Source organism: Coloeus monedula (assembly GCF_965178545.1).
Source record: "Coloeus monedula genome assembly, chromosome: Z".
Lineage (NCBI taxonomy): Eukaryota > Metazoa > Chordata > Aves > Passeriformes > Corvidae > Coloeus > Coloeus monedula.
In genome coordinates this window covers 9,863,360-9,886,760 of record NC_138822.1, presented here as the reverse complement: position 1 = coordinate 9,886,760, position 23,401 = coordinate 9,863,360, and the positions used below count along the sequence as shown (strand labels likewise).

Below are 23,401 nucleotides of genomic sequence, written 5' to 3'. Positions count from 1 at the left end.
GCCCCGAAAAGAAATGGGAATGAGAGGCCCATGGAGCGGAGCATTTTTGCCAGTGCATTTTTGGCACTGTACTTCCAGAAGGGTGGACCCTACATGTAAAGTTTCAGCTTCTAGTTTTGTTGTGTGGTCAAAAGCTACCTTTAAAAAGGGTAAAATCCTTGGGACAGGCACAGGTTTTGTATAGAATCAGTGTCAGCCCTCTGGCAAGCCCAGTTACCCCTAAACTTGGTGTTTAATTCTCTGTTCAGTAAATAGCAAGGGGTTGTTGCAGTGGTCTGCTTGTGACTCTCCCGTTTTAATACCAGCTGTAACACCTCAGGGTGTTTAGCTCTGAGAGACCTGATACTAATTACTGTCTTATTTGTGGCTTTTGTATCAATTTGATTCATGGTGTCAGTCAAGCCATAGCAAAATAATCAGTTAAAGTTGAACCATCCCCCACTCTACGTATTCATCCGTCACCTTTTCCCTTCAAGTGTTTACTCTGATTAGGTCTTTCCTGTTTTTCTCTTAAGTTCTGAATACTTGTATACTTTCCTTATTAGTGCTGATGAATGTTCTTTTTTCCACTGACATGCCAGTGTGTATGCTGCAGACATAATTTTTATTACATTTCTGTTTTCACTGCAAAAATTGCGTGAGTACTTCTCAGGTACAACCCAAAATGCATAGTTAGCACAGGCTAAAGAAACTGGTCCATAAACCTGCAGCTGCTCTCCCTGTTTATAATGCTATTACCTTCCTACCCTGAAAAACAAAACACTGCTAAGCCAAATGTAGATATTTCTAGAAGTCATGTGTCTGCTAGAGTTAATTAGCTGGAGAGAGAAGCCTGTTTTCTTGAGGCGCAGTTCTGCTGACTTAGGATTTGTGTGTTCCTATTGCAAACCAGTGTGACTCTGCATCAGCTTCTTCATTCACTCTGTGAATGCCCTGCAGGACCATGCTCAGGGTCTCTCCTGGGCTTGAGGAAAGGCACCTAAGGCAGAACAGCCTCTGCTTTTCAGCAAAGAGGAAAATGACAGGCCAGGTTTGTGGGTTTCAACATCTTAGCATGGGAAACATAAGAAACAGAAGAAATCCTTCACCTAGAGAAAGTGCATTCAACACCTTCAGACTGGAGCACAAAACAGAGCCCTGTATCCAAGCACAATGTTTGCTGGGTGCTGAGTGCTAAATGTAAATGCACATGTGTACATACCAAGCCTTGCCTGCTGCCTCTTCACCTCTGAGATCTCCCTGCTTAACTCCCTTTTTGTCATCTAAATTACAGTATTCTCTCCTACCTGACTGTGCCTGTGGTCCGTATCCCTTCATCTCTGCAGGGGAGTTCTTGTGCTATTTCTGCCTCTGGTCTTCTCAGAAGCTGCACTGGCTGCCTTGCCCACATTCGTGTAGTGCCCACTAAGGTCAAAATCCCACCAAACGCACAGGCCAGAATTTCTTTATCAGTCTGGTACATCTCCTTCCCCTGCAGTACTGTAAGGTTCTGGTCTGAAGTTTTCAGGGCATGATAGCTACAGACTCTAAAAGAGAAGGTCCGTAAGTAGCCTTGAAATACGTTTTTCCCCCCATCATTCAGGAGTTTCAAGACCCAACTGGAAGAAGCTGTTAGCATCCTGGCCTAATCATAGCTGACCCTACTTTGAGCAGGAGGTTGAGCCAGAGACCTCCCAAAGTCGTTTCCAGCCTTTATTATCCTAGAAGCCTGTAGTCTTACTAACCAAGGAATCAGGGTCCCCCAGATGACTGCAAAATGCTGTCCAAAAGACAGCAAGGAACCACAAACAGCATCCCTTCAGCTGTTTGTGGTTCCTTCCTCTTCACAGTAGGGCAACACTGTTAACATGAGGAGGAGAGTCACTCATCTTCCTAGCTTACACAGACAGCTCTTCTCAGCCCCGCCAGAAATCCTCTTACACTCTCAGATGCTTATGGCAGCCATCCATTAGAGAGAGCTGCAGGACAGACAAGAAACAAAGCAGGGTTGCCTTTCTGAGTGACAAAATTTCCCATTTGTTTCTGTGGTATTTGGGAAAACAGGACTCTAATACAATCACTGAAGCTAAACCCTTGCCCCTGCCACAGCAACCCCAGACTCTCTGACCCAATTTTCTTCTTATATAAACAGTTTAGCAAATCTCAGTCATCAGGTAACTGCCCAGGCCAATGAAGCAGAAATACTAGCAGTCTATTTTATACCACTTCTGCCTCATCTGAATCTGCATTTTCTTTCTTAATTTTCTTCCGTACAACACTTCAGACATTGTAGTTGTTTATGTAACTGGCTTTATTGTTGTGGCCATCTTTCAAAGGCCAGCCCAAAATCTGCTCAGAAGCCTGCTGAGGAACAAGGGTTTCCTTGCCAGGTGCCAAATGACAATTAAGGCATATCCTTTTTAAACCGGGCTAGAAGAAAAGGACATTATTTGACATTTAACAGATTTACACAGGAAGAGTGTAAGGACTTTGTATATATTTCTGTGTGTATGTGTGCACTCTGAATGGATTTATTACTGTTTAAGCCATTATAAAGCATGTTGCTCAAAACAGATGTGATACTAGTGTATTTCTTTTTTAGACCAAATTTACATGACTCTTTTTCATGTTGTTATCAAAAAACCAGGCAGTTCTCCTTACCACTGAGCAATTCTGATTATATGAAACTCACTAAAAAAATAAACCATGCAAAGCAGCCTTCAGTTTGCATGATTTAAATTTTTGTATTGCTGGACCATATGAAAAAAGACAGCACAAAGAAGTGGTGAGGATTCTAGGTCCAAATTTTCCAGCAAGGTCTGTGGTACCCAGGTGGTTTACTCAAGAATATATACAACAGGTCACATGGACACTCTGACCTTGAGTATAGAAATACCTCAGCAGAGGTGCCTTAGCCCTTAGGCCTAGAGAATACAAACAAGGGCGATATAAAATTGAGCAACAATGTAAAAATTGTGGATACCAATGTCTGATATATGACCGCTGTGCTATCTAACAGATACATTCTGATGAATGACCTGTAATTTTCCTGCAATTTTTCTGCATTCTACATTGAGCCTGGGAGACTCTCAGTCTACCTGTACTGATTTCAGTAAGGAAACAGCAATTTGCCTCCACAGGATGAGTTTTATGCATTCTTATTCAGTGTCACACAGAAGATCTCTGTTCCTGACAGCTTTATCCATATTTCTAAATCCTGGTAGCTCTGTCTCCATCCTCTTCCTCTTTAGCAAGTTGTTGTCAGTATCACTTCTAAAAGAAAGCAAAGAAGGGATCCAGGAAAAAAAACCAAAACAAACAAACAAACCGAAAAAAAAAAAGATAACAAAAATCAGAACAACAAGATGTCTTGTCAAAATAGAGTAACATAATGTCTCATCTGCCCAAGCTCATTTTAATGGTGAGGGTTGGCTGGAGTGAAGGAAGCAGAAACTGAAGAAGTGAACCAAGAGGGTTAAAACCGAAAGAGCAAGCAGTCAGAAAGCAAGAAAATATAAATCAGTTGCTATCTGTTCATGTGTAAGTGCACATGTGTGTGTGTTGAAAGCAAAGTTTCCCTGCAAGACCAAGCAATGACAAACTTCCAATTTGAGCTGGTGTACAAAAAAACCGGTGACTTGCAATGACCCCAGATTACATGGCGTTTACTTACTCATAACCTTGCATCAAAGGAGTTTCCTCATATACTCAGAGTTTTCATTGTCATAAACTACTTAGTAATGTCCAGTTCATTGGAAAGAAAAAGGACTTCTTTCTTCCCCCTGTATTTTGTCATTGCTGACTTCTACACACTCCCATTTTTCAGTCTCTTCCCAAGTCATATAGCAAGCAAAATGTATTCGTTTACAGAATATGCATCCTGAAAATGCTGCTCAGTGACTCACTGGGAAAGAAGTGAAATATACCAGTAAACCCTGACTCACCCAGCTCTGCAATTTATTTTCACCAGGCAGCACAGCAGAATATTTCAAATGTCTTTGTCAGCAAGGTACAAATGTACATGGATCTACAAATCCGGGAGAGAGAAGGAAAAGAAGGTACCTACCTGTTGACTTCTAAGTTCTTTAATTTAGCAGAAGTGTGGCAAATGCCTGACCTGAGCTACAAATGAATTTTTCACTTCACTAGGTATTTTAAAAAGTCAAGATAAAAAAGTCAAGATAGGAAAGGATATTTTGAAAAATTTCTCCCTGAATGACAACATGAGGGAGAAAATTTATCCTGTATCAAACTGTTCCACTGCAGCAGAACAAAATACTTAGTTTGAAATTTTTTGCATCTTTTATGTTTTATATTATTTTGGAGGAAAGATTAAGTGGATTGAAGCAGTACCTGCCAACAGTTCATTTTTAAATTATTGCAATTAAGCCATTTTAACTTAGTGATGAGGGTGTTATCTTTGAGAGAGAAGTGGCAGTTTAGCAAATCACCATGAACCTGAGACTATTAAGTATTCACATTCTTCAGGAGAGCAAAATCTGCCTTTTTCCATCTGCAGCAACTTGAGCCTGTGATACTTTTCCCTCCCTCTAATGAGAAGCATGATCAGTAAGTGCCACAAATCTTTCATCATCATACAATGAAAAAGTGAGGAAAAATTCCCCAGGTGGATGCCTAAAGTTAGACCCCTCCATCTATATTTAAACACAAGAATTTCACAAGGAACTCAACCTGTCACATCTGTCAAAGAAGTAATTCCTCCATCTATCCTCCCTACATCACCTTCTCCTTGCTCTCTGCCTTGTGATTGAATTCATATTAGTGGAGTCCTGAGCTTAGCAGGACTGGGAAAGAGCAAAAATATGTCCTTTAGTGTGGATCAGTGTTCGGATCCTTCATTTGAAAAGTGGTGACAGAAAGGCAGGAGCAAGCAGCCATGGGTAAGGAAAGTACTGGGTGATGCTGATATGTCACATTCAGTATGGTTCAACAAGCTATGAGCAGCTACAGATCACAGATCTATTGGTAGGCAAAGGAAGGTTTAGGTAACTATCCCTGTCCACATGCATTCATCTTGGCTTATTTTATATACATATATATATAATTTTTTTTTTCCCCCAAAAGTGAGAAAATAAAGATAGTAGCACACATAGAAGGAGGAGAGTGGGGGGAAAGAGGGAATATCCCTACATCTGCATAAATCACGTCAATAAAAGGAGGTTTGAGTTAAAGTAATGGAGAATCTAAGCTCTATAAAAGTGTATCCCAAATCATAATCAACACATTTTAAGGCGTGAGGTCTCAGCCACTAGGTCTTGACAAGAGAAATGAGAGTGCTGAGTGTTTACTGCCTAGCACAGTAAGTTTATTTTCTGAACTGTCTATGTATTTTATTACCCAAAGCCTCTGGGGACCCCAGTGTCATGCAGTAACAGTAGAAAGCACAGCTAGATATCCCAAAGGGGAGTGGGGAAAATATGCGTTCAAGAGAAACTCCTAACACAACTGGTTGAGTGCCAGTTTCCAAAAACTATTTCCAGTTTCATTGTCTGGAGCACGGAAATATTTGAAGACGCTCATTCCTCTAAATACTACTGCATATTCATAGTTATATCCTGCACTGTGATTTCTAAAATGAATGTAGAAATCAGATATGTTATGGGAATTGGAATGAAGGGATACTGAAGTGTATTTTTGGTTAATCTGCATATCCTTTTGCAGAAGTGGATAAGATAATCACTGTTTTTCTTGTAAATAGATCTGTCTGTTTTACGGATAATTCACATGCCCTTCATGTACTAGGAAATCAGTTGTGAATAATAAGAGTCAAAGTTGTTTCTGATGACATTTGAAATGTCAGTTAATACCTAGGAAACTCTCTCTCACTGAGCTAATTTTTATGCTTAATTTGTGTGTGTGTGCATGTCTGTATGTCTTCCACAGACTGGAACAAGAAATACAGAAATTAGAAAGTGAAGAATCACAAATATCTGCCAAAGAACAAATAATTTTGGAGAAACTAAAGGAGACTGAGAAATCCTTTGACCACTTGCAAAAGGTATTTTAAAAAAAGACACTTGGGCACAGATTGAAAGCAAAGCGTACTCTTAGCACCATTTGGAAGCAGCAGTTATCAATTTATGCACTTAAGGAAAGATTGAGGGCAGTTGCAGAGCACATAGCTTAAACCAGTATGAACAAGACTAGAAAAGACACAGTGGCATCAGGTCTATTTCGGTTGGGTTATCTGGATTTCCCCTTCCATCCCAGCTCTTTTTGAAGTGGGATTTCAGAGTCTATGTCCCTAGCTTAGGAGGGAAACCATGTGAGCTTTCAGCCCCCCTTAAAGATGTCAGCAGGATCCTGAGAGGTATTTCAAACTTCCCTGTTCTCATGGCAGCCAGAGATAGTAGCATTTGCCACAAATGCCACTTTAGAACATTACAGCCTGCAACAAAAAGCAGAGCTCTTCATCTAGTTACACCATGTCCCCCTCCCCCAGTCTATAATGGCACCTAAATACAAGAAGCAACAAGCACAGATACCCATTTAAAAATTCCAAAGAACCATAAAAGCAAGTCTAGCATAAAAATCAAGATGTAAAGCAAATTAAACTCAAAATATAAAAGGTTTAACCAAACATCCTATTTTTTCCTTCCACAGAGTTTCTCCCACCAGGATGGTGGTAAGTGCTTTTATATTATTGTATAGCTTTGGGTTTAACAAGAGTTGTTACTATAGCTTTGTTGCAAAGGTTTAAAGAGCGAGGTTTCTTTCCTTCAGTGTGTGTTTCTGATTTATTGCTAGAGCCATTACCTTTTTCTTTGGTATTTCTATAATGCAAGCACAAACCTCACTGTTGTGGTAAAACAGTATTATTGCTTTGGCAGAGTTCCATCTCTTCTTATGCTCTCACAAAGGGAAAGAACAGCACAAACAACTTAAAGCAGACATCACACAATGACCCCTTTCACCATGTGATAGCCCTGCACTGCAGACTCCTCACCTCTCTGTGGTCAATCTTCTCCATTATATGTGCTCATGCTCTGTTCATAGACAGCTAAATTTTGTGAGGACTATTCCTAATATAGAGGAACAGCTATTAAAAATATATTACTTCACTGATGAACAACATTCTCCACGTGGTGATTCTTGCAGAAGGAAAACCTCACCTGGTTGGATGAGGATGTAGTAATTTCTAGCTTGTTAACCCAGTGTCATACAAAGCATGATCAGTCTAAATACTGAGTTATAAATTTAGCTGTCTGAGTGAACAAATAATATCCAGGAAGCTAGGGAGACCCTTTTAGTGCCACCCCAAGACCGTTAGCACCCTGGAAGGATGTCATGCTAAGGCACCTTGCAGATCAATGTGTGCACCAGATACTCATTCTCAGTACATGTCTTTGAAAGGACAAAATACTGAGGTTAAGAGGACCTCCTCCAGCTGCTGTCAAAGCCATGCCCAGCTGTATTGTGTATCCAGATGAGGAATATGTAGGATGATCCTGATATTAAAACACTGTGACAAAATGGAAGTTACTATGTAGCATTTGAGTTGACTTGGAGCTGTCTTCTCAAGGTGATTTATATTACTTACTAAGGAGGGGGGTTTTTTAAGTCAAAGACCTAGTTCAGAAATTTTCTCTTCTGCTAGTCACATAATCCAAGTTTTTGTTAAATGCTATTGTAAAAAAAAAAAATTCCCATATAGTATGTTCCATGGTAGGAACTTAGTCTTCCTTCCCTCTGGAGGATTTGAACTTGGTTACCACAAAGTGGTAATTGCAACTATTTTGTACCTATGCAGAGTTACACCATGGTCATTAGTAAGTTTCCAAAACAGGAATGGTGCCTGCAGGAATTAGCAACCAAAGTGCTCAGGAGTTTCTATTACTCCTGGAAGATTGAGTCTGTCTCTTCACGTGTCTTGTAATAGCAAAGGAAGCAAAGGAAGCCCCAGTTAACAATTATGAAGTGGTATTCTTCTATCCCTGAAGGTATGTAGCAATGTAGTGTTTCATTGGATTCAAAAGGAACACTCATGCTCTCCAGATTTTGCCTGCTTTCAGTGGATCACTTCCTCAGAGACTGAGCCAGAATTAAGGACAGTCTGTAATTTCTGAAAGGTAACAGAGAACTTCAAAACTATGTCAAAGAGAGCAACTCATGTGCAAGCAAAGAGAGCAGGGGATTACAACTAAGTGAACCAGTCCCTCTTACTTTCTACACCATTGGCTTTATATATCTTTTCTCTTCCTCTTGGCAACTGGTCCTTGTGGGCTGAGATGGGCCAGCTCATCCCCTAGGTAGTGCTGCCTTCTAGTCCTCTACGGATGACTGAGGCTGCAGGCTGTCTTTTTAGCCCTCTCACTGTGGGCACAGTGCAGCCCTTCATCTTCACATGGTACAAGCTGAGCTGGTCTTCTCTATTCTCTCTGGCAGTGGTCTGAGAGGGTAGCTGATCAGAGCAGGAAGAAAACCTGCATAGCTGTGAGCACTTTGGTACCATAGCTTTTTCCCCTCCTTCAAAACCAGGTAGAACTTACTTTGTTGCAGCAGATCAGCCATCTGTCTGGCAACATGTGCTCGAGAGGAAAAAGGGAGAAGCCACTGGATAACCCAGGAAGGCCGTGTAAAGCACAGACACAAACCAACAACAATCTGTCGAGGCAATTTCTTCAGCTGCTGCCGTATCATGAAAGACTCCCAAGTCCATACATGTCATGTTCGTTTGTTCTGTGTCCCTTTATTGTAAATGCAGTGACAGTACTAAAATTGATATATCTCACCATTGTGTTCATGTGTATAATTTTGTGCCGTCTATATGGTGGTGACAGATTTTGAATGTGCACAAAGCACAGCACAGAGTGTGTTCAGAGCCCAGAGAGGTCCAAGCAAAGGCTATAAGGGAAGGGGAGAAGTGGAGGTGGGCACCAGTGATCAAGTGATGCTCTGTGTCCTTCACAGCCTTTCCAGAAAAAGAGCTGTTTGGTAGCGAGCATTTCTGAGCTTGAAATCATCCAGGCACAATTAACACAAATTCCACATTTTCCAGGGTACAAACACACTGCCTTCATAAATCACCACTTAAGAGAAAGTAGAGCAGAAATGCTGAGGCTGGGAGCTGTGGCCCTGTCACCTTCAGTTGTGACTGCCAGCTCTGTGGCAGCTTGCAGCTGACAAGCTCTCCATTAAACAAGATCTGAGATGATGCTAGGCATTACATCATTTGTTGGTGCTCAGGTCTGCAGTCAAAACCAGGCATGCTGCAGTGCTCTGCTGAATGCACTTCATGAACAAATGGAAAGGGGAGAGTTCTTGCCCCATGTCTCTATGTTTATGTGTGAATGTATACATGAAATAAAAGGCGCATGAAGATCTGATGTAACTCCCTTGTCTGCTGAATTTACCTCAGGGGTTAATTCATCCTCTGCAATATTTGGCTGTCTGTATGCAAACTTTATGCTCCTACTTCAGCCAACGTACAGAAGCCACAATTACAGTAATTGAACAGTTTGCACAAACCTCTGTTTGAATTTTGTATGCATTAGCATAATTTGGCCAGGAAGTGGTCTGGGAAACCTGACCTGAATTGTTTAGTACCCAGAATATTGCTTAGAGACTCTTCTGGTTTTCTCTCCTCTGATCTTGACCAGCTGTGCAGCCCAGCAGCAAAACAGACCAGCATGCCCTCAGAGGAGTCAAGTGCAGCTCTTTCAAGAGTGCTTTCCACATGTCCTGCAAAAATTCATCAGCGATTGGCTTCCAGTTGTAGGCTTTTGATAAGTTTTTAATTCAGTCTCCATCTATAGCTGCCACAATTACAGCACCTCTGGCTACCTGAGTAAAAACCATTTATCACCACCCTTGGAGTGTGACATGTGAGTCAATTTCCTACCCATCTCACGCACCACTCAATCAGTCTCGGCCAGGAGAATGCTGTGGGAAATGGTGTCAAAAGCTTTGCTGAAGTCTAAATAAACATCATCCACTGCTCTCTCCATGTCAATAGAAAATGTTATTATGTTGTAGTTGATTCGTTTAGTCTGTCATGATTTGTCCTTGGTAAATCCATTATGGCTTTTCCCAACCATCTGCTTCATTTGATTTGTAATGGTTTCTAGGAGGACTCATTCTGTCACTTGCCCAGGGTCAAAGTAAGACCATTGTGCATCCAGTTCCCTGTGTCCTCTTTTGGTCCATTCCTGTGGATAGGTATGACATTTTTCCCTCTTCTAGTCATCAGGGACATCCCCTGATCTCTGTGTCTTTCAAATATTATAGACAGTCTCCTTACAAAAATGTCAGGCACTTTCCTTAACACCCTAGGGTGTGGATTTATGTATTTATAGACAAAAAAGGTATTGAGAAATCTGCTTTGTCACCATTGTTAGTGACAAGCTTCCCTGCACTCCTTAAGCACTGGTCTTGTGTCTTTCCTTCTGCTTACTGCTCAAATACTGAAGAACCCTTTCTTCTTGACATTTTTTGCATACTTTACTCCTAGCTGATCCTTAGCCTTCCTGACTGCATCTCTGCATCCCCCTAGCAAGGCGCTTGTAGTACCCAGTGGCTAACTGGCTGCCTTTCCACAGCCAGTATGCTGCTTTTTCTGCTTTTAATTACATCTAACAGTTCATCGTTAAGCCAGGGCAGTCTTTTATTTAGACTTCTTCCTTTGCCTTTGTAAAGAATAGACTGTTCTTGTGCTTTCAGCAGGCACTTTCAAGTAACTCCCAGCACTCACAAACTCCTTTGACTTTCATGGATGCTTCCAGTGGAACCTCTCACAGCTAGGCCCCTGGCATATTGAAGTTGTCCCTTCTGAAATTTAAGGTCTTCATCCTACTAGTGGTCTTCAGCATTCTAAGCAGGACTTTAAACTCCACAATATTTGCTCACTGTATCCAAGGTATCATTGGTAGTTAGGCTACCAGTGTAAATCTTCTTGGTTTGCAAGCAGTAAATCTAGCAATGTGCTGCTCCCAGTCAGCATGTCCAGCCTGTATAGGAAAAAGGAGTCTTTAAGACATTCCAGGAACCTGATGCATGGCGCATGCACAGCTTTTATTTTTTCCCAACAAATGTGTGGGTAATTGAAGCCACCCATGAAGACCAGGCTCATTTGGCCCAAGACTTCACTGAGCAGCCACAGTAAGGTTTTGTTGGCTTCATCATCCTGACAAGGAGGTCAGTAACTTCCTCCTTAGTGATGACCCCTCTAATCATGATCCTAAGGCACTAGTTAAATTGAACTGCATGGTCTCCACAGCTCTCCTCTATACGTGCAAATATCTGTCACATAAAGTGCAAATCCACCTCCTCTTCTTCCTTTCTTATCTTTCTGAAAATATTTGTAGCCATCCATTGTGGTCGCCTCATCATGTGAGTTTTCCCACCAAGTTTCTGTGATTCCTCTGGCATCCCTCACACTGGGCACAAGGCTCTAGTTCCTCCTGCTTGTTGTCCATCTTACATACGTTGGTATACATGCACTTGAGGTGGCTGAACATAGGCTTCTTGCCCTCAGAAAAGGTTGGGGAGCATTTCTTACTGCTCTGGTACATGCACTCATCCACCTTATTGCTTATGGATATACAGATGTCAGCTATGGACCCTAACCCGCAACTTCTTTTGTTTAAAGCATGATTCAGTAAATCAGAGCCAGACTATTCAGCTTCTAGCAAAAACCTCCACTGATGTTCTTACAAACATGGTGGGAGTGCCATAATCTCTGTTCTTCCTGATGTAGTCCCACGCAGCCCCAGAGAGCTTTGTAGGTGGAACAGCCCTGCCCTGGGAGTCAGTATTTGCAGCAGACCCACCTCTAATTTTACTGGTAGCGGACTTTTTAAAGAGATTGCCCCTGGAAAATTAATTTGTCTGACATTTGACCACAAGCCTCTGTGTGGGAGCTATTCTGAGCAGTTCTGAAGGATTAGCTTTGTGCAAGCACCCTTGAAGGATTACCTTGCCCCATATGTTTTCCCTAGCACTTGTCTCTCTGTTAACCTGGAGGAGTGCCATAGTCCTAAAATGCATTTTGTTGCAAGTAGCACAAAAAGTCACAGGACTTATTTTATGGCAACCTTAGAAACTAATAACTCATCAAAGATTGAAATTAAGATACTGAGTGCAGTGATTTCAAATGTTATTTTTGTTCTTACTTCTCACGTGAACAAAATGCTCGTTTGCATCTCATCCATTCCTTGTAAAATTAGCCTCTTATATCCTTTTAAAGGGGCTAAATGGAAGAGACTGTGTTGCCAGTGAGATAAAGGGAAATGAGAGTGTTTACTTTGTTTGGAGTTGTGGGGGGAGAGACAATAACACAAGGCAGGAACTGGCAGAACCAACCGACCCCAACTTGTAGTCAAATACCCCACTTCTGACACATCAGCCACTAGGTTTAGAAGGAGCTCCACGAGAATTGCACTGCTCCCCCACCATTCCCTTCTCATAACAATGACAGATTGGAGCCCTGAAGCTAATTTTTAAAAATATTTTATTATAATTAAGATACAGAGGAGTTTCTAAACTAAGTCAATATTAACAGCATCTAACACTTAGCTAGGTCATCTGCCAAAGCAGGAGGCAAGGAAAAAAAAAAACAAGAGCTTACTAAGGTTCACAGATATCTACCACACCAAAGTGAGAGTTTCACCATCAAGCTGTACAACTGTCCTTCCCTACTGCTAGATGTCAGCGATGCTCAGTTTCTCCTACAGGCACTGGGGGAAAAAATAAACATTTACAAAGGATTTTGCCTCCTGCAGTGTCCTCACATGAGAACTGTACCCTAGCCATGCCTATTGATCCACATAAACTGCAAAAAAGTAAGGATGATTAGTTAAGCAATTCAACTCTGCACTGATTACAACCACATGTAACACATGTTTCACATCTGTCACTCAGTCACTGCATGAGTGTGTACTGAAACTACTGTTCCAAAAGGACACTCTACGGGATGAATAATTACTAAGTTTGTGCTATTTCCAGAATACAAAGTGCCTTCTTTCCCTGGACTGGAAACACAGTCCCCACTTCTTTCTTCTGAGAAATTACTTCAGTTTTCAATAATGGCCTACTCATTTGCTGGTGATACTTCCCAGAGCAACAGAACCAAGCATTATACCAATTTGTCATTAGAGGCAAGTAACCCTGCAAAAGAAAGCAGCTGTTGCTGGCCATTGCTCAGTCAGCTGTGTGTCTTAAACAATTATTTTTCCTAGGCTCTATTGCTAAAAATACAAAACTTTGAGGATACAGTATGCATTGAAATTATGAAAGCCCATTTGCCAAGTCTGCCAATTGTCCACTGAAATATGAAATAAAATAACATTTCACTGGACAGGCTTGGGGTTTTTTCCAATTCATCTGCTACAAATTGAACTCATTTATATACTAAATTTGTGGGGGTTTTAAATGAGTTTGCACTGTGCCTCTGTGCCCTACTTTTCTGACACCGGAAGGGAGGAAAGAGGACTCCTTACCTGAGTTACCTACAGTGGTTCGTGGAGGGATGGAGTGTCATTCTGGGGACTTACTTTTCTGCATCCAGTAGCACTCGTGGCCACCACTGACAGGTATGGGAGTAAAACCATTTCACTAATATCAGGCCCATTTTTCCTGCCAAAAAAATTTTTGGGATTAGAGGTGGCACATCATGTCCTTCCTGAGGACACTACCAGGTGTAGGTATTTTTTCTGGGATGGGTGTTAGCCCGTAGGGAGTGTGATGAAAGTATCTCCCTTAACCAGATGCAGTCAAGCAGCTTACAACAGGACATTTCATTTTCACTCTCATTTCACCAGTTCCCTTTTATGGTCTGCACTGGTCAACCTGTCTCGCTTGCTTATAGCAACAAGAGTCTTTGAGGAAGGCAAATTTTGCTTCCTACCCTGACACATGGACTAGGCAGTACCGAGGGCTTGACAAATTATACATTGAACTGGCAAAATACCCTTGGGGAAAAAAGAATGGTCTGTTTCACACCAAATAGGATTTTATGTTTGAACATAAATTTAACCATGTCCATACAGATCTGAAAACATTTCCAGTTGATAGGAAATAATGTGATTTTTTTTTTGTTTTTCATTTTGGTCCGGTGCCTGAACCTTAAGTCAGTTATTTGCACATCTCTCCTTTGAGCTCTGCTCTTAGCTCAGCCACTGAATCCTACCAGAACAATAAATGCTAGTTGTATGTAACCCAGCCACAAAATACCTCCGTAGAAATACCTCTAAATTTATTAGTATCTCTTCTAAAGTACACATTTAGCTTATGACAAGCAGCCATAAGCTCAAATGTAAAACAAGTCAATCATTTAAGATAGCTTTCTACTAATTCAGGATTTGTTAATGAATTACGGCATTGCAGCACTGGCAGGAGCATAATAGCTACTGAAGACCAAAACTGGTACCCTATCAATATTTATGTGAGATTTTATTGTTAGCTGAATTTCAACATTAAGAACAAAAAGCCAAATTCTGATTCAGTAATACTGGAAACAACTGGTACAAAAGAGCTGGTTTCTTATCCTAGTCAGTCAACACTAGCATTTTTAGGCTTTTGTATCTCTATTTGAAATGTCATATATTCTGGGTATCACATCAGGTTTGTTCCTTACCTTCCCCACCCCACCCCCAATTTTAAAGGTCACAGACTTGATAAATCCAGAACCTCCTGACAAATAATTTTATGTGTTCATCTGACATAAGGTTTGAGTCATCTGGACCCATTCCCTCCTGCCTCAGCTAGTCTATTGAACACCAATCACAGGACAGTGACTTTGCACTTTGTTTGCTTTGATCCAATTATCTAGTACAAAGCTCCAGTGACTATTGTCAGGGCTGACAACACTCTGCTGTCTAAGCAATGAAGCCACTGGGGCTCGTAGAACAAATCTAACTGTTTCCTGTTCTCTGACACCAGATGCAGTAAATTACATTTACTCCCAGATCCCTGAACTCCCAACCCTCTATTCACGAACAGCAGAGCCAGTTCCTGGGTGGGACGGATCAAGCAGAGTAGCTGGTAAGTCTCAAGGAACAAAGTATTATAATACCAGTCCAGTAGCCATGAACTCTTTCGTTATATTACCTTAATGAGTCTGGTGTCCTGATGTCATTTAAATGCCAGGAAATGCTGCTTGATATGTATTTTGTAAATAAGTCAAGGGTTTTTGAACTGCAGTGAGTACTCTCAAAACAACGTAGCTGAACTACATACAAGTACCATAGGAAACATCCTTTTTTTTTTTTTTTTTTTTTAACATGGAAACATTCAGTTCTTTCCATCTCTGCTGATACAAGAACATGGTATCTAGGCCAAGGTTTTGTCCTCTCTTGTACCCATGCAACTCCAGACAGGCACTCACAAGACCACACACATTCTTCAAATGTTTATGTCATTTTATACTTCTTTGTAGGCCATTCTTTCTTCTTGGGAAAAGGTAGGCTTGTTTTGTGCTTGGAGTCATACAGAGAATTTTCTAACACATATTTTTCAGATTGAGTGTGTGTCTTAAATGTAACAACTTGATTCTTAGAAGATGTACTTTTTTTTTTTTTCAAAATCCTTCTTTTCTAAACAGTGTACTCCCTATCTCAAGACTAAATTTCTGGTGGCTTTTTAAGAGGTGTCCCAAGGAGCAGGATAAAAGGTGGCTTACTTGAAGAATGGATTAACAAGCATAGCCGAGCAATGTCTGCAGCTAAGGCACTGTACACCACTATGAAATACGTAATTTTTTCCATAAGTTCTGTTGCAAACCATTCCAAAATCTTCCCTTCCACCAGTGCTTACCCTGATATGTCTTTAATACAAGCTTTTCTGTGGGTTTTGTGCCATTTTGTTGACAACAAGAAAGTAATAATTTCTTTCATTCTTTGGATGACTGAGAAGCCTTGTTAACGTAGTCCTTGATAAGCGTATCATGTGTGTGCAGTAGGTGTTCCTAAAGGTGGGCGCTGATCATCCATCTTAAAACAAGCTCGAAGTGTAAGTAGATTTTTTTTTCAAGAACAGCCTCTGAATCCACAGAACAGGCAGAATCTAGATCCTTCTGTTGGCACGTTGGGATCTTGTTGTTCTGAAGCACTGCATCATGTTCCACTGTAATTAAAGCTTGTGCAGAAAACCTGTACTTGTGAATACTGGCTGTCATCTTCAAGTACTGCTTTCAGTTTCAAGTCTATTGTCAGGTAGTTTTGTATTCTATTAGTAGATCACATTTTGCAGTAAATATGCTTTGGTTAAATAAAAACATTTTAGAATCAACGTTAGTTCATTTTTCAACTACTTTGACAAGCTGAGCTGCTAGGTTTTCCCACAGAGAACAAACATCATGCACACAGACAGGTAAGCAAGGTTCTGTTATTCACTTCTCCCATGGCAGTGCCTTTTACTGATGAACAGTTTCTAAGAAATTCACATATGTTTATGCATTTACTTAGCCAAGTAGCTTTAATGTGGTCCCTGGGTTGGTCATAAACCACATGTGATGCCAATATCTATAAACACTGCAGTAAAATCACAGTAGAAGGCATGAAAATAAAATGTTGACAGAGTCAAAAGCTTAAGCAAATTAGCCAGAGCTGAAATACAAAAGGATCTCACCTGTTAACTTTCTACAGCATCCTCCAAGAAGTGCTAGAACTTATTGCCCAAAGTCTCCCTAATAAAGAAGACATTGTTATGTGTCAGTACTCCATACCATAGATAAAAACATGTATCTTGCAACTCTTCTTAAATACAGAACCATAGAATTGTAGGTTTTGGTTGGGAGGGACTTTAAGATTATTTAGTTCCATCTCCCCTGCCATGGGCAGGGATGCCCTTCACTAGATCGGATTTCTTAGGGCACCATCCAGCCTGGCCTTGAAAACTTGCAGGGATGGGGCATCCACAGCTTCTCTGGGCAACCTCTTCCAGTGCCTCACCACCCTCTGAGTGCTTACATCTGCCTTCTTTCAGTTTAAAACCATTGCCCTTTGTTCTGTCTCTATCTGCCCATATAAAAAGGCCCTCTCCCTCCTTTTTATAAGCCTCCTAATGGTACCGTAAGGCTGCAATAAGGTCTCCCCAATGTCTTCTGTTCTCCAGGCTGGACAATCCCAGCCCTCTCAGGCTGTCTTCATGGGAGAGGTGGTTCATCCCTCTCATCATCTTCATGGCTCTCCTCTGGATCTGCTCCAAAAATGTTCTGTCTTTCTTGTGCTGAGGACCCCAGACTTGGATGCAGTACTCCAGGGGGGTAGAGTAAGGGCAGAGTAGAGGAGGATAATCACCTCCTTCAAGCTGCTGGCCACACTTCTTTTGATGTGTGGATGCAATTGGCTGCAAGTGCACACTATTGGCTCATATCCAGCATTTCATCCATGAGAAACCCCAAGTCCTTCTCCTCAGGGCTGCTCTCAATGACTTCTTCTCCCAGTCTGTACTCACATTTGGAATTGCTCCAACCCAGGTGCAGCTCCTTGCACTTGCACTTGCTGAACTTCGTGATGTTCTCATGGACCCAGTTCTCAGGCTTGTCCAGGTCTCCCTGGATGGCATCCCTTCCTTCTGGTGTGTCCAGCTGCACTGCTCAGATTTGTGCCATCTGCAGATTTGCTGAGGGCCCTGGATCTCGCTGTCCGCATCATTTTTAAAGATACTGAAAAACACCAGTCCCAAGAGAGACCCCTGAGGGACACCACTCATCACCAGCCTTCACCTGGACACAGAGCCATTGACCACAACTCTCTGGCTCCAGCCAGCCAGCCAATTCCTTATCTACTGAACAGTCCATCCATCAAATCTGTGTCTCTCCAATTTGGAGATAAGGATGTCGGGGGGACCATATCAAAGGCCTTACGGAAGCCCGGGTAGATCTGTTGGTCTTCCCTGGCGACCATTGCCATTATTCCATTGCAGAAGACCCCCAGATTAGTCGAGCGTGATTTTCCATTAGTAAAGCCATGATGGCTGCCTCAAATCACCTCCTTATCTTTTATGTGCCTTAGCATATCATCTAGGAGGATCTGCTCCATGATCTTCCTAGGCACAAAAGTGAAGCTCACTGGTCTGTAGTTTCCCAGTTTTTCCTTTCTCCCCTTTTAAAAAACATGGGCAGATCTTCCCTTTTTCCAGCCACTGGGGACTTCACCTGACTGCCATGACTTTTCAAATATGTTTTCAAATATAGCTTGGCAACAATACAAAATTATAGAATCATTAAATAGTTTGTGTTGGCAGGGAACTTAAAGATCATCTCATTCCTTCAACCTGTCTGCTAAGGGCAGGAATACCTTCCACTAGACCAGGTTGCTCAGAGCTGCACCCAGCCTGGCCTTGAACATCAGCCAGTTTCCTCAGGACCCTGGGATGCATGTCATACAGTCCCTATTAAGCTTCATCAGTGATCCCAAGTGTCTTCTTTACTTACAGTGGGAGGGTCTTAACTTCCCTCACACCCACCCAGAGGATCAGCTACTTCAGAGAATTGTGAAGTCTGACTCCAGTGAAGACCGAGGCAAAAGAACTCATTGAGTACCTCAGCCTTCTCCGCATCAGTCAGCACCAGTTCTCCCTTCTTGTTTGCAGGGAGATACAGGGAGGTAGATTCTTCTCAGCCTTTTTTTTCTACTTACAGAATCCCTTCTTGTTACTCTTCACATCTCTTGCCAAATCCTATTCCAGCTTTGCCTTGCCTTTCCTGACCCCATTCCTACACACGAAACCATATTCCTGTACTCTCCCCAGGTTCCTGTCCCTGCTTCCACTGGTAGATGTTTCTTTCTTACTCCTTGGTTTGAGGAGCTGACCTTAGCTCAGCCATGCCAGTTTCCAGCCTGCCTTGTTTGATTTCCTACACACTGCACTAAGAAAAGTGGTCTCGAAGCCTTGTCAGCTCTGGTCAGCCCCTCAGTCCTTAAGGACAGTTTCCCAGGGGATCTTCATTCACCAACTCCTTAAACAGTTGAAGTTCACTCTTGCAAAGTTCAGGGGTTTGTCTTTGCTCCTTTCCAGGCTCATGCTCCTCAAGATCACAAACTCAAATATGACCAGGTCCACATGATTTAACTATCAGATTTTTGCTATCTGCTTCTGAATTCATTCCCACTGTACAACCCTTCTTTTAATGCACAATATGGACCTAAATTTGTGCATCAAGACAGGGAGGGTCTGGCAGATTGCATCCTCTTTTGCACTACAAATACATGGCACTCAACTATTTCACAGGAAAATCACCAGTTTGTAAATAAAAAGCCATGCCCCAGGTAATATTTTTAATTTTCAAAGAAAAAGAGAAGCACGGGAGCTCTAGGGGAGCTCACGGTCATGCTACTTCTCTCTAAGAAAGTAACAGATAGCTAGTTGATGGGTTGGTGGTGCCCTCTCTTTTGGGTTGTGGTACTCCAGACAAATCAGGAACTTCTGCCCATTACAGATGATTTTCTGAATGTGCTGTTGCTGCCTCATGGTTCAGCTTTGCTTCAGTTCAGCTGGCCACTCAGATACCTCTCAGTTTTAGCATCTTCACCATAGGCTAGCCAGCCTCTATTTTTACCTTTGTAATATTGAAAGTCATTGAACAATATCTGCCTGAGCAGTCCTAGTGAGGTCAAGTGATGTTCAGAGCCCACTCACCCAAGCCCTAGGCACCAAGCCAATAAACAAAATTCTTCTTCTTTTCTTCCTCTTCCTCAAGAAACTGCACCTAGAAAATTCTAGAAACGTTAGTGTTGGTGCCTGCATCTCTTTGTTTCATTATCACTATAAATTGGATTAAAGGCTTCAGAGCAGAGGCACTTGGATAAGACATAAAGGGCACTTGCACACCAGTTCCTGGGCTGGAACAGTCCTGAGCAAGTGATCCATGCCAGCTGCTCTCTGAGCTGCACCATGGTGCTGTCTGCCACAGTTTCTCAGAGCAATGGCTTGGTAGCTTAATTACTACCAGCCCTGGGGCAACAGTTCATTCCTTATTTCCAGCCTTAATTTCCTGTTTCCAACCATGCCAGCTGCCTTGCTGTCTCCAGCTGCACACCTCAGAGCAGAGCTCAGCTCTCAGCCTTGCAGCTGCCTTCTGGCTGCCCAGGCTGCTGTGGGATGGACAGGCATGAAAACTCCAGCACAGGAGGGAGATAAAAATGTAAGTCCTACTTCATGGAGGAAACTGGCAACCTGTGCTCAGGGTCACGACAGCTATGGACACAACTAGTTCATAAACCTCCTGAAGCAGTGGTAAAACACAGTCCTTAGGGATAATCCACTAGGTTGCAATAGTCAAGCTGAGAACACTGCTTCTGCAGCCCACTGCAGCCTTCAGCAGTGCATCGTTCTCAGAGGCAGCAACGCTCCTTCACCCACCGGCACCTCTGTCCCCTGGCTCCATGCAGGTGTTTGTGCGGTGTACTCGACCTAGACAGTCCTGCTGGGGCTGGCCAAGGTCTGAGCAGATGCACACAGCATGTAGATGGTCAGACCCAACCATTTTGCCCACCCGACTGCACTCCTGGGGGACAGAGGAGACCATGTCACTGAGAGCAGCATGCACCCACTCACCAATACATTCATTTTCTGTCTAGCACTCTAGGCAGTGTAACGATGCATGTCATGATAAATTTCCTATTGCTGATTAAATACTTTGCTTTAATGTTACAGGAAAAGTGATTCTACTGTGTGTGAATAAAAAGACTGAGGAAATATATTAAAGTAACAGTAATTTTTAATATTAATTACTTTTTTAAATACAAACATACCAAGCTACATTGGTTCTTGGTGCAAGAATATTCTATACTCACTTGAAAATAAATCAGGAAAAAAAGCAAACATTTCAGTTTGTGGTATCCCCAGGTAAGATAAACCATGATTATACGATTGAGGTTCGTTGATGAAAGTGTTCACTGTTAGTTTCACAAACACTTGTCACTGCCTGTGGTAATTTGTAATTAAGTGTCTGTGGATGTCTGTCCAAGAGCCAAAATGCCTTCATATGCATACAAGGAATGCTTAAACAAATGAGCACTCTGGAAAATCTGAAATACCTTCTCACATTTTTTCTTTGAAAAGCTGTCTAGTGATATGTCATCGTATCTCAAAATGGGTGTTGGAGCAGGGTAGACTGCTCGTCTATTCCTACTGTGTGGTCTACACTTTTCATCTCATTACTACATCCTTAACTGCTAGAAAACGTTTGCTATTCTAAAGCAACATCCCTCACACGTTTTTACCTGTTGTTTCATGACTCTTTGAAAATCAGTTCATTATTACTTTTTTCTTCAACATTGGTAGTGGTGCTTAATCCTTTATTCAGATAATCAAGGTAGCACTTCTTGGCTATTCTGTACATTTTCTTAACCTGGAAGCAGAGGTCTGTTGATGTCTTGGTGTGGAAGCTGAGAGAGCTGCCCTGCCACACACCTGTGGGAGAAATTATCCTATTCCTGTGTGATTTTGTTCCCATGTGTAGAACAGAGATAAACAATATTTCTTCACCCCTCTAAAATGTTTTGAGTGCTACGGATGGAAGAGTTAAGCAAGGACAAGCATTGATAATTAAATGGTCTGAGTGTTGCAGCAAACAAAACTTGCAGTTTGATGGCAGAAAAGAGAGTAGACAGGTTCTCTCTGAATTTTGAGGCAAGTTCAGAATGGAAAGTTAGAGGGCAACCTGCATGCTATCACCTCCCCTTGCCTAAATTACACCTAACCTCTTGGTGCTCCTAGTTGACCAGAGAAAGCTCCATGTGGCGTGAGCCGGAAGATTAGGTCCTGTTTGCCGCAGATACACCCAGCCTCCACCTGCATAAAAAGCCATAGTGTAACAGAGTTCACAGAGTTGCATCCCACCTCTAATGTAGAACACTTAGCCCTTTAGAAGCAGGAGGTAGGAAAAAGGGGCACCATAGTTTTCTTTGTCTGTTTGGCAATTAACCATTCACTGGCTTTTTTTGTTGTAACATGCACTTCCTCTCTTGTTTTCATTCAAGCTTTGTGCACCATGGAAATTAATGTGGAGAAAGACAAACAGACAGGAGAGACCAAGATTGTCTCTGCTTCACCTGTTGGCCCAGATGAGGCCCATCAAAGAGGATTCAAAGTCTATGATGATGGTTCCAAGGTAGTCTATGAGGTTCACTCTGGTGGCACAGTGGTAGAAAATGGAGTACATAAATTAAGCTCAAAGGACGTAGATGAACTTATGCAAAAAGCTGGACAATCAAGTGTAAAAGGAGGGTATGAAAAAATGACTGTGTCAGACAGAAATGTGGTAGCCGATGGAAACCTTAGCCATATGAAGGAGCAAATGCTCTTCAAGGAGGCAAAGCTGGAAATGGTACACAAATCCAGCAAAGGACGTGCTGTGAACCCTCAGCCACAAGACAAACCCTGTGGTGGTGAAACCCCAGAGGCCAGTGCAGATCAGCCAGTGACAATGATATTTATGGGCTACCAGAACATCGATGATGAAGAGGAGACAAAGAAAGTGCTGGGCTATGATGAGACCATCAAGGCAGAGCTTGTGCTGATCGACGAAGATGACGAGAAGTCACTGCGGGAGAAGACAGTGACTGATGTTTCCACCATGGATGGGAACGCTGCTGAGCTGGTCTCTGGCAGGCCCCTGTCGGACACGACAGAGCCCTCCTCACCTGAGGGGAAGGAAGAGAGCCTGCCCTTGGAAGCTGCCCCAGGTACACAAAAGAAAAAGCGCTGTCAATGCTGTATTGTCATGTGAACACCTCCTCCTTCCCTGCTCCAGGCAGCTCCTGCTCCATCACTTACGTAGACCTCACTGTACTTCTAACTGCAATACTGTGAACTGGAAGTGAATGCCTCCATTGCCTTGCAGTTGGGTTGCTTTTCTTTCTAGTTCTTCAGGAAGAGGAACACATGGTTATTTTCCCATCAGACATACTACTTGGTGTTGGGGAGGGGTTGGGGGTTTTTGGCTTCTTTTTTTCTTTTGTGTTGTTGGTGATGGCATTTTGTTTTGTTTTGGTTTTTTTCCTTAATACTACAGAGTGAGAGATAAATGAGAAATGGAACATATGTTTTCATATTTATTTGATTTATATATCTATTTTTTATATATAATGAGAACACTTTTTATGTTTTTTCTTTAAATATCTGGCAGGCTTGATCAGATTCCTAGGATTTTGTGGGAGTCTGAGTTTCACAGCCACCAGATATGAGAGCCTTAAAAAAATGTTACTTTTTTAAGAAAAATCACATTAAGCATTATTTTATAGATCATATTTTTTATTTCTTGGGGGAAGGCTCAGATCGCTTTACTGTTTTAATTTGCTAAAACTCAGACAAGCCTTTCCTGAAAAATTGCATAATTTTGGTTTTTAGTAACTTTCCAGTTTAGTTTGCGGTGTCAGAAAAACCCATTACCCATTTCTGCTTATTGGTGATACCAGAAGTGGACCTTAATTATTCTTTCTAGAAAATGTATGAATGA

The 23,401-nt window shown here is 42.0% G+C and overlaps 1 protein-coding gene across 2 annotated transcripts in view; it reads left to right on the top strand.

Annotated features, from left to right (window-relative positions):
- The window catches only part of LOC309585121 (paralemmin-1-like), a gene marked incomplete at both ends in the record, with an annotated part of 123,638 nt that extends 100,966 nt beyond the window's left edge, over positions 1-22,672 (top strand). The window contains 4 exons of one of the 2 annotated variants that reach the window (XM_082301645.1): positions 5,884-5,998; positions 6,604-6,625; positions 14,878-14,979; positions 21,924-22,672. In XM_082301645.1, the coding sequence (XP_082157771.1) occupies positions 5,884-5,998; positions 6,604-6,625; positions 14,878-14,979; positions 21,924-22,672 (988 nt within the window). The remainder of the gene's footprint in view (positions 1-5,883; positions 5,999-6,603; positions 6,626-14,877; positions 14,980-21,923) is intronic. The other variant, XM_082301646.1, reaches the window with a different exon arrangement.
- Positions 22,673-23,401: the final 729 nt, after the last annotated feature.